Genomic DNA, 12443 nt, shown 5'->3' with positions numbered 1-12443 from the left:
ATTGTTTACACACAAACAAATTGGCATAATATTGTATTGCCTTTTTTTGTGGCCAAGATATTTGATCTTAAAAAAAAAAAAACATAACTACTAACATAATCGTAAATACAAAATTTAAAAACATTTCACAAGAAAGGAGAGGGAAGTTTTGACCAGAAAGGAATATGAGCCAAGCACAGAAGGAAAGTGGGAAAAGTCGCCATTGCTGTCACCGTTTTCTCGGCCGTTTGGATGGGTGAGGGTGGGCGCCAGACCGGGTCCGGGATGCCATCGGGCTGGCCTGTCCAGAGGCAGATGTTGTGGCCTCTGGACTAGGCACAGGGCTAGGCACATTTGGAGGATTGCCTGATGTTGTGCCAGAGGTGGAGGATCTGGATGTTCCGGCAGGAAGGGAGGTCGGCTCCACCATGTGCTGGCGAACGAGCTGCTCCGGGGCATCGGCGATGCGGATGTTGGCCCTGGTATTTTCCGCCAGGGCCTGAGCAATGGTCACGTTGGCCGCAGCATTTTGCTCCAGGGCCTCAGCCACCCGTAGCAGACTGGCGTCCATCCTCTGCAGAATCTCCGTATGGCAATCCGATTTAAAATTGAGTTCTGTGAGGAGGCCCACTGCCTGCGAGGGGGCACGCCCTGGACTGGCTTCTGCAGGGTCCTCAGCCGGATGTACTGGTTCCTCCCCTGCAGAGTCAGCAGAAATTCTGCGGCCAAGGCTCCCCTCTGGAGCAGACTCATCCGCCTCTGTCTCTGTTAGGAAATTGGAGAAAAGACTCACATTAGAATCTACATATTGGCACAATAGCATTTCTGAGATGGTGACATCACAAGACTTACCTTGGCCAACATGAGGAGCCGCAAAGTCTGGCATGTCCGTATCCATGTTGGACACGCCAAACACCTCCACAGCCTGCACACACCCCTGTGCCATCTCTTCTAAGTCTGTCAACTCCAATGACACAGGGGTGGGACCCCCACCTGTCCCCCTTGCATGCCTAGCCCTGTCGGCAAGTTTTTGCTTTAGACGATATTTGAAGTCTGCCCATCTGTGGAATGAATTTGGAACCATTATCCTTTTTTTAACAATGGGGTTTGTTTATAGGATGGGAAAGTGTTTACTTACCGCCGTTTGACATCCCGGGCTAGACGGACATAATCACCCACCCTATTGACAGCAACGGCGACCTCCTCCCACATTCTCCACTTCTGGCTTTGGCTCATATTCCTGGCTGCCTGGGGCAGGATGTCAACGCACTTCTGGATCAAAACCTCCATCTCCTTGCTTGTGAAATGTGGCTGCCTTTTTTTTTTTGCAGCTTTGGCGGGTTGACTGGGGCCAGCAGTCTCTTCCATGTCATCCTCCTCACCTATTTGGGTAAATATGCAGATTTAGCCACTTCACAACTTGCACAATATTATGTTTTAAAATACTCATTGACACAAAATGCATGAAGGACTTACCGCCGCAATTTTGACCATTGTTTCCCTGGTTTGAAGCCATGTCTCTGCTTCCAGCATGAAATCATCCAGAAATTCTATGTGATTTCGTGACGTATTTATACATGCGTCGTTAGTTTGCGGCCGCATCATTGATTGTGCGTCCCTATGATTCATCCTTAATTTGTGCGGGAAAATAAACACTATTTATGGCTTGGTGTGTGTGGATTCGAGGTGGGGTTGTTGGAGTGTTGTCGGTGAAGTGGTTTGGATTTGGTTGGTTGGTTGCGTTTGGAGGATTTTGGAGAGTTGTTTTTTTGTTTGTTTTTGCTACATTTCTTTGGTTTTTCCGTTCGCATTTTTTTCATTTTTTCAACATCCTTTCCTGATTTGGTAAGTTTTGTGCATTCAAATTTGTGGCCAATTGTTGTATTCTTCTGTTTTGTGGTTAGTTAATTTGTTTAACACTCATTTCATATTTTTTAGTTTTTTTTTGTTTTCGGACCCAAAGAAGTTTTTTGAGGACATCTTATATATTCGAGTTGGGTAAGTCCATTTTTGGTCTTGCATTTGCGAATGAATTACCGCATTTTGGACTGTTGGTGTAGTGACTTGCATTTGCGAATAATTTACCGCATTTTTGACTGTTGGTGTAGTGACTTGCATTTGCGAATAATTTACCGCATTTTGGACTGTTGGTGTAGTGACTTGCATTTGCGAATAATTTACCGCATTTTTGACTGTTGGTGTAGTGACTTGCATTTGCGAATAATTTACCGCATTTTGGACGGCTTATTCATCATATAATCCAGTTTTGCTTTTCCCTTTTCCATTTTTTGGGTCCATTTGAACCCTATTTGACGTACGGTGTGCAATGTAGTTTTCATCGATGGCCAAATGTGTTTTTCCGTTATTTTCTGTGTTGGCTTGCAACAATTTTTTACCTAAAAAAAAACCCTTTAAATTTTTGACGTCTCATTGTTGCCTTTTTTACAGTTTATACATATCATGACAATACCCCGGCATGTAAGCAGCTATGGATGGTATCAGAAAGCTAAGTTGTTTTTTCTTACTTTTGGGGTGGGTCAAAAGCCTTACATTGTAAACTTTGAATTTCAGATAGATCTGGGGCGAATTGTTCTGGCCCTGCTCCCGGAAGACGACCAACCTCAAACTCGTCCCAGGCGTAGGCATCGTAGGCATGCAAGGCCCCAGATATTTCGAACACGTGTCACCCTTTTTGGAATGCCCGATGATGAGGTTTTAAGACGCTACCGTCTACCTCCCAAAATCATCATAGACACTCTCTCATTAATAGAAAGTGATCTTGAGCGGCAAATTGACAGTCCAACAGCAATACCACCACTGACGCAATTTATGGCGGTGTTACATTTCTGTGCCTCAGGATCGTTTCAAACAACGGTCGGAATAGTGGCGGGCATCTCCCAATCCTCCTTTTCCCGGATCCTGAGGGCAGTGATGGAGGCACTTTTCAAGCACCTCCATCATTTTATTAAAATGCCTTTGGATATGGGTGCCCTTAGTGTGGCCAAGGCCAATTTTTACCAAATAGCTGGCTTCCCACACATCATAGGGGTTGTGGATGGTACTCACATACCACTTCAGCCTCCAGCACGGCTGGAGGCCATATTTAGAAACAGGAAACACTATCACTCCCTGAATGTAATGGTGGTATGTGATGCCTCCCTCCAGATCCTGTCCCTGAATGCTAAATTACCCGGAAGTGCTCATGACTCCTTCGTCATCCGGCAATCAGGGATATGGCAGAAATTAACCAACCTACAAGCTGGTGATGCGTGGCTTCTGGGTAAGTGGAGACCTTTAGTACATAACAATGTTAAGCTTGATACACAGTGTTCCTGATGTGGTCTATTTTGGTTCACAGGAGACAGTGGATACCCTTGCATGTCCTGGCTGCTCACTCCTTATTTGGCTCCCACACCAGGGCCACAAAGTGCGTATAATTCCGCACTTACAGCCACCAGGCAAGTGGTGGAGCGCTGTATCGGCCTTTTAAAAGGCCGATTCAGATGCCTCCACCGCTCTGGTGGCGAGCTCATGTATGTGCCGGATATGGTGTCTAAAATTGTGGTCCTGTGTGGGATATTTCACAACATTGCCGTAAGGAGTGGTGTCCCAATGCAGCCAGAGGATGCCTTACCTGAGGATGGCCCCCCCGAGGTTGGTCGAAGGTCAGTATGTGGGGGGGCCATACGCGATGATGTGGTGGCCAGATTTTTTAGGTAAGTTTGTTCAAAACTCCAGTGTTTATACCTAATGTTTTTTTTTTTTTTGGCAAACATCTAATTTATTTTTATTTTTCTCACCATCTTCTGTTTGTTCACATAATCTTTGGCACTCCAACGCTCACTACTTCCTGCTACCCTTACCAAACCTGGATCTGGTCCTTTTGGGCATATATTCTGGAACCCATATCGCAACGCCATGTTTGTGGAATCATGTTGGCATGGTCCTTCGTCAACCAGTTCTTGATTTTGTGTTTTTATTTATTTTTTTCTTGGTATGTGTTGTATTTGAATTTATCACTGTGTATTTTTTTTGGGAGTGACCACTTTGTTTTCTCTGTTATGTGGTGAATAAATGTTTGAAGAGTGAAATGGTCTTCCTTTTTTGGGACGTTAACAGCAAGTGTAACCAGGTTAACACAAGTTACATTTGACTAAGGGGTAAACCAGTACTGACGCCAGATGAGCAAAACTGAAATATGTTTTCAGCTTTCCAATCCACACCAAAAGGAAGCCTGGCCCAACCTTGGGATTTGTAAGATTGGCCTAAGCAGCTTGCGCACCAAGTAGGAACCTGGAAAATGTAGAAATCTGACATTGACACTAAACCCAAAAAGGGAAATTACATTGTTACTGTTATGTGTTTCTGGTGTCTGTTTGACATACAAAGACAAAACACAATCTAACTTTTACAAAAGGGAAATCCTTGCAGGAACTTATGTCAGGCTAAACTATCTTGGTTTTGGTTTTTAAAAATGAGCCACAACGTATATTTGTCTTTAAAATTTTATTGGGAAAATACAACAAAAAAAAAAAAACTAATGCCGAAGGAGGCCAGACAGCCGGTCGAGGGCCACCAGAAGGCCGATTACATGGTGGCGCATCTGCCCCACAACAGCCGCCACCTCTTGCCGACGCCTCTGTTCCTCTGTGGGTGAGAAAAGTGTGTGGGTTAATACAACAATAGGGACTCCACAGAAAAACATTAATTAAAAAACAAATCACTCCTAAACCCAAAAACATAAATAAAAAGTGTGGGCTGGCAAAAATACAAGGCCTAGGTACAAATTCCCACAGGTATGATATGTGTATGCTTAAATCACCAGGAAGAGGTAAAGGCAAACCTTCACAATCAACAAAAGTCAAGCCACAAAAACACGAAGAAAGGCACGACACATGATTACATACAAACAGTTTGTGCTTTAAAAAAAAATAATACAAAACATACCGGGAAAAAAATCGGGAGCTCCGGCAAAACCTCCATGATCCTCCTCGGAGTATCCGTCATTCCCCAAAGAATGGGGCGGAGTTATGCTGGACTCCGGGGAGGGGGTAATTGGAAGAGGGGTGGGTGGAGGAGAGGGGGAAGTGGGACGGAGGGGAAGGAGTCCCGACATTTCCGGGAGAGGGTCTGGGAAGGATGGGGAGGAGTGGGGAATAGGGGAAAGATTTGGGGTGGAGTGTTGGCTGGGGGTTGGGGAGAGTGGGCGGGAACGCCGACGTTGACGGCGGAGTCTTGGCTGTCCCCCTAAAATATGTCAAATAAATTGCGTTTAGTTTATGGACAAATCCGGCCAAACAAACAAAAAAAAAAAAAAAAACAAACAAAAAAAAATAGCAGTAGAATTAAAAATTCATAAAAAGAGGGAAAACATGCAGACGCAGATATGAGTACAAATAATAAATAGAACAGACAGGAAAACATGCAGACGCAGATATGAGTACAAATAATAAATAGAACAGACAGGAAAACATGCAGACGCAGATATGAGTACAAATAATAAATAGAACAGACAGGAAAACATGCAGACGCAGATATGAGTACAAATAATAAATAGAACAGACAGGAAAACATGCAGACGCAGATATGAGTACAAATAAAAAATAGAACAAACAGGAAAACATGCACACGCAGTTTGCCCCACAAACACAAACATTAAAACCACAATACATAACACTTACTTGCCAGGATCTGCATGCGAAAGCATGCCAGCAAGCGGGGCGTTCGCCGTTGCAGGTCGGACCACCTGCGCTCCAGCTGCCCGATGTTGCGGCGTGATCCAAAGGACCGCAGGCGGGACCGTACCTCTGCATACGCGGAGCGCTTCTGCCGGTTGGTCATGGGTTCTGGCTGGCTGGTGATCCGGCGATCCATTACCTCCGTAAGCACCAGCAGCTCACGTCTGGTGAATGCGGAGGCTCTCATGATGGCAATGGTGTTTTTCTTAAAAATCATTTTTGATAAAGTGTGTAAAAATTTTCTGATTGGCTAATGTATTTTGGAAATTAACAGGAGCAATTTTATTGGTTAGTGTATGAGTCATGTGTTCGACAGGGCCAGAAATCTCTGGAGAGTTAGGATAGGCTTGATGCAGTGACATGCGTAAGCAAATTTAAATAAAGAAATGAACCCAGGGAAATATGCGGGGATACACAGCAATAGTACAATTGTTTAATTGTGGTTCACATGTTTTTTAAACAATACAAGCGAATGTTTCATCCGTACGTATTCTGCGGGTAAACACAAACACAGACAAGAGTAAAGTTTCTTGCATTGTGTTGAAAAAAAACAAACAATTAAGCTAATTGATACATTGATTGGCATGATACGATTGATGGAGGTAGGCAGAATAAAGGAGCAGGTAATCGACATCTGACAAGGACACTTCCTGTTTATACTTGTGCGTGCGTTCCTTTCAAGCCATTTCGGGGATGTACGCTCGCTATTTCGTACGCTCGTTAGTTAGAGGAGGGGTCGTCAGAGTTTAGGGAGGAATTTTAGATGCGAAAGAAAATACGAGCGAGCCATTGAATTTAAATATTTTTGTACGTACGCCTAACGTACGTGCGCCCGCTTGCGTGCGGCTCTGAATGAGGGCCATAGTTAGAAGTGCAAGTAACTGATTATCTTGGTAAAACCATGCTGCACTGCAGGTGGGGCAGATGTAAGATGTGCTGAGAAATTTAGATTTGGGAGGGGTGTGTCCAAACTGACATCTAAATTTCAGTGCATTTGTGTGGCTACATGCAAAAAAAGCCAGTATTTACCCCGCATGCAATAGTTTTGTATGTATGTGCACCCCTTACATTGCAACATGGTTTGTCCAGGTTCACAGTTACTTGCTCTATGTTACTCTATTCCCACTCTGAATCAGTCACATATTTACTAATATTGTTGCGTTAAATGTTCTAAATTATCTGTTACAGGCAGGATTCTATGAAACTGTAAATGAAGTCTACAAAATTGTCATCCCTGTTCTCGAAGCTCACAGAGACTTCCGTAAGCTTGCATCCACCCATGACAAACTGCAGAAGGCATACGGCTGTATAATAAGCAAGGTACAGTACCTGATCCCTATGACAGTGGTCTTTGTAGTGTTTATGTCAGGACAGGAGAGGAAGGATGCTCAAAACTAGTTACATGTTACAGAAGAACTTTATACATTCCTGTCGATATTTCACGTCACTGGTTTAAATGCATTTGTGTTTAGAAACTAAACCTTACAAAATGCATGTATATACAATATCACACATAAATAATACCAGGAATTTGTTCCAGAGATTGTATTTCTAGTATCTCTACTGACAACAGCATGCTAATACCATGAGTAAGTAATAGGGATGATTGATAAGGATGAGGTTATGACATCTCTTTTACTTTTCTGAACTCTCATTTAACAAAACCCTATTTGATTGTTTTTCGGGATGTGCTCACTTTCACTGTCAATCATCATAAAGGCTAGATTGTTTAATAAGGAGATTGTGTAACTTATCCTTTGGGAAAATAGCAAAGTAGGCATGCATCGTTAGATAGCTGGTAAGGTTTGATAAAAAAAGACACAGGTTCAACATTTCATAAATTCTAATTAGGTTGTTCCAGAAGAGTGTTTATTAAATGATTTCACATGTGAGAAGAAATGCTACTCAAAAATAATTGTAATATAGACTTCAATTAAACACCATATGCTCCCCCCCAAAAAGAGTTCCAGTATAAAGTGGGGCATCCACTACACGATTTTAGCAGGCGACGTTATCGTTCAATCGTTTAAAAATCGTTTATAAATCGTGCAGTGTTTCATCGTTAACGATCAACGATGCGCGCTCCCGCTGGTCGTTTGATCGTCTCGTCAGTCGACTAAGTCATCGCGAAGTGTAAATATCATTGAGTCCAGCTGCTACTGTAGACGAGGATCCACTCCACCAAAACCAGTGGTCTATCCATGAAATTCAATAATATATGGATCATATATGAATAGGAAGAAGGAACCACTAACAGATCAGATGCAAGGCAATCAATACAATATGGACTTACAGTTTTTGTAGAAAAACGAGGCATTGAGTCAGCCCAGCTGTTAATGTTATTCTAACACATTTCATGGGTCAAAGCTTCCCACTTCCTTAGACAACAGGAACCATGACTGAACTCTGGTGAATGAGGTTTTAAAGCCATTGGATATGTGCATATCATCAAAATGAAAGCATCAGTTTTAAAAGTGGTCAGCAGTATAACAATTGATGCAGACATGTGAAATATTTTTAAGTGTCAGATGTCTGAGAGAGATTGACGATACTGGAAATATGGACATTTTGTTTTTTATTCTACTTCATTGTTTTTTTCCTTTTTTCCTTGCTTGTAATCCTTGATCAAAGCAACTAAACTGATAAATGAATTGTATGCAACAGGGTCAAAAGAGAATGTTCGGCACATACTTCCGTGTAGGATTTTATGGAGCAAAGTTTGGAGATCTAGATGAACAGGAGTTTATCTATAAAGAACCAACAATCACGAAACTCGCGGAGATTTCCCATAGACTAGAGGTAAAAATGTTTTAATGATATCCCTTTCCAATCTTAACTATTACATTATTAATAAGACAATGGTATAAAACTGGTTACACATACTTTTATAGTACACTGGCCATATTGGCAGATCGCACTCATTGAAGGTACTGTACTACAATAAAACTTCAGTTGCTTAAACATGTAAAATACATACAATTTACTAGTGGAAGAGGCCTTGTTAAATGGTACCTAAGGAGACAGAACTATGTGCAATGCATTCGCCTCACCAGGGTTGTATACCCGTCCCATGTACCCAATACATTCCCCTTTCCCCCTGTAGTAACACATTTCCTCACCGTTGCAGCAACATCCTCATATCCCCATAGCCATATATCCCCCTGTACTACCACTGTACTCCCTCCATTTGGCTCCCACTACTATAGGGTCAGTAGTGGGGCCATCTAACAGTAACAATCCTGAGGCTCTTGGAGAATAATTGTGCTCCATGTGACACCAGCCATTGTTGTTAGCAGACAATTAAATAACTTTCTGTAATTCCTGCACTTTTGTTTTAAATTAAAAAAAGCTTTACTTAATTCATTGTCTAATCATTTTAGCTTATTCCATAATGCAATGTATGGTGACTTTAATAATTCTGAAGTATGGAGATCCATCAAAAGTAATACTTACTTAGGCCAATAGCTGTGGCTCAGTCTCTGTCTCTGTCTAACTAGAGCAGTGAGCGGGGAAGCTCTTAGTGGCAGTCTAAATGATTAGATTATTGAGAGCTCTCTGGCTACTTATCTGCAAATCCCATGTACGGCAGCTAACTTTATTGGTCGCCATTCCCATATTGCACACCCTGCACCCATGTCTAATACTTACCTCGCCGGTGTCGAGCACAAAATCACTGGAAAAATGGTGTAGTGGCCATTTCCCCTGGCGATTTGCGCATGCACAGTAGAAAGTCACAAGGAACATGGTGCTGGTGCCATGGTCCTGGACACCTGGGCATGCACAGTAGACTCTGGCAGAGTGCACTGCCAGATAGAGAGGAGGGGGCAATCCGCTCGCATATACACATTTAGTTCCACGTATGCAATGCTAGTGCGATTTTGACTGACTTGTATTCAACTCTGCCCCCACATGCCTAATTTTGCAATTTGCTTCCTGTTGGCATATGTACTAAAGTTGGAAAGTGATAAACTATCAACCAAGCAGCTCCTGTCATTTTTCAAACACAGCCTGTATAATGACAGATAGGAGCTGAGTGGCTGGTAGTTTATCACTCTCCAATTTATCACTATCCAGAGCTTAGTACATCTCCCCTTATGTCACATATTATGCTCATATCTCTGACAAGCCTGATATTGGACTGACATACTCTGGTATAGTCTGTATGTTTAATTTTTATACAAATTGGGAACACTTGTGAAACTTTAAAACCTATTTTCATAAACACTGGGTGAATGGCCTAAACCATGTTCTTTTCAGATTTAGGTTTTTAATTCAAATGTTTTTCATTCAGATTGTGTTGCATAATCAGATATTTTTAAAAGTTTTCGTGGTTGAATATGTCACCTGAGCTTTGTCCCCCAAACTCCTGCTTTCTGTTATTGCCACCAGTGAACTAATAACTAATCTATATTGCCACCAGAGATCTTGATTCTATATTGTATCTCTCCCAGAGATCTGGGCTCTGTACTGTATCACTGTTAGAGACCTGGGCTCTGTACTGTATCACTGTCTGACATCTGGGATCTGTATTGTATCACTAGCAGAGATCTGTATTGTGTCACTACCAGGAATCTGGGGTCTGTGTTGTGTCCAATGCTTAAAGTGGTCCTAGAGAAGTGGTGGAACTCACCGCCCCCCCTAGGGGGGTGCCGGAAAAGAGGGGCATGGTCTCACAATAGTATTTCCAGTTCAAATTACGCCACACAGTAACACAATCTTGATTCACATTACACCACATAGTAGTGGCCCTTATTCATGTATGACACACAGCAGTGCCCCCCTTACACAATGCCCACATTTGTGCCCCTTTATACACAATGCCCACAGTAATAGTGCCCCTTATACAATGCCCACAGCAGTAGTGCCCCTTACAGATAATGCCCACTGTAGTGGTTCTCCTTATGCAATGCCCACTGTAGTGGTGTCCCTTATGCAGTGCCCCACAGTAGTGGCAGTGCCCCTTATGCAGTGCCCTCAGTAGTGGTGCCCCCTTATGCAGTGCCCCAGTAGTGGTAGTGCCCCTTAAGCAGTGCCCACAGTGGTAATGCCCCTTATGCAGAGACCACAGTAGTGGTGCCCCTTATGCAGAGCCCCCCTTATGCAGTGCCCCCAGGAGTTGTGCCCCTTATGCAGTGTCCCCTATACAATGCCTCATTAGTAATCCCCCTGTAATAGTGCCCCTAGTAGTAGTGCCCACGTAGTAGTGCCCCCAATAGTAATGTCCCTGTAGTAATGCCCCCTGAGTAATGCCTCCAGTAGTAGAGCCCCTTGAGTAATGACCTCAGTAGTAGTGCCTCCTGAGTAATGCCCCCTGTAGTAGTAACAATAGTAATGCCCCCAATAGTAATGTCCCCTGAGTAATGCCCCCAGTATTAGTGCCCCCAATAGTTATGCCCCCAGTAGTAGTGCCCCCTGAATAATACCCCCTATAGTGAAGAGAAGTCGCTAACACAAAAAAAAAAAATCTAATACTTACCTTAAGCCCCGCTCCTGCGTCCGCTGCCTCTGGTCTGCCTGGCTGCTCCTCTGAATGTCATGATGTCTCTCCCATAATGCACTGCACATTGCGGAAGCCGGAGCTCAGGAGTGAGCTCCAGCCTCCAGCTGCCGCTGCCACTGTGGGGAGGGAGCCGGGTGCCCACTGGTAACAAAATCTCAGTGGGCGCCCAGCAAATGGATCCTCCCTGCGGCACTGGGCTGAGGTGGGCCGGAGGTGGTGGAACTGGTTCCGTTTCCAAATAGAAGTGACAGAACGCAGTTGCGCCCCATTCCTGCCCACTTTAACCCCTGGTTGTGTCGCTACCAGAGAGCTACAGTATGTACTGTATTGTATCGCTACTAGAGATCTGGGGTCCGTATTGTATCGCTACTAGAGATCCGGCCCAGATCATCTGGGGTCTGTATTGGATTACTACCAGAGATTTGGAGACTGCACTGTATCAACACCTGATATCTGGGTTCTGCAGAAAAGATTTGGAGATCTTCATTAAAAACATTCATCTTAAAGGAATATGGTTTAGCTAAATCAGCCAGTCTTGAAAATGTGTATTAAAATTGCAACAGTGTTCTCAACTCATAAACAAAACAGATAGATTATACCAAGGCCTGTGAGATATGAAGTGATAGTACTGATATGAAGCAAGTACTATTGTGGAAGTATACATTGAGGAGTCCTGACGTGCATTTGTGTATGTATATGGCCGTCAAATAAATGTGTTGTGTTCCTGTCTGATTATATAAATACATAACTACAAAACACAGAATGAAGCTAGAAAGAAAAAGCAACGCACTAGGTAAGAGAGTAGGAGAGTATGTATAGGTCAACAAACTGAAGCCACTTGTTACTGGAAAACCTTGTTAACTTTCCAGATAAATTCAGATAAATGATGAAGGGCAAGCAATAAAGAGGTGCATACACATAACAAATGGCTGGTTATACTTTTCACTTTTTGGTAAATGAAAATTAGATATAGAAAAATTAAACAAATAAAATATGAAATATACACAAGAAGGCAAGTAAAGGTAATGATAGGATGTGTGCCATTATTACAGCATATGTTTATTACCACTGCAGGCTTTTTATGGTAATTGTTTTGGAGTACATGTGTTGGAGGTGATTAAAGACTCAGCTCCTGTGGACAAATCAAAACTGGATCCCAATAAGGTACAGTACATATGCACTGTGAGATTATTGATTATATTCTCCGCTTTGTTTGCAGGTAAAGC

General features: G+C 42.9%; 1 protein-coding gene across 1 annotated transcript in view; it reads left to right on the top strand.

Moving 5' to 3' along the window:
• The window catches only part of DOCK8 (dedicator of cytokinesis 8), a 185015-nt gene that overhangs the window by 147786 nt on the left and 24786 nt on the right, over positions 1 to 12443 (top strand). The window contains exons 41-43 of the mRNA XM_088476605.1: positions 6906 to 7037; positions 8382 to 8516; positions 12292 to 12381. Coding sequence (XP_088332731.1) covers positions 6906 to 7037; positions 8382 to 8516; positions 12292 to 12381 — 357 coding nt within the window. The remainder of the gene's footprint in view (positions 1 to 6905; positions 7038 to 8381; positions 8517 to 12291; positions 12382 to 12443) is intronic.

The sequence above is a fragment of the Taudactylus pleione genome, unplaced genomic scaffold (assembly GCF_031769625.1).
Source record: "Taudactylus pleione unplaced genomic scaffold, aTauple2 ptg000190l, whole genome shotgun sequence".
Lineage (NCBI taxonomy): Eukaryota > Metazoa > Chordata > Amphibia > Anura > Myobatrachidae > Taudactylus > Taudactylus pleione.
This window is presented reverse-complemented; position numbering and strand designations above follow the sequence as displayed.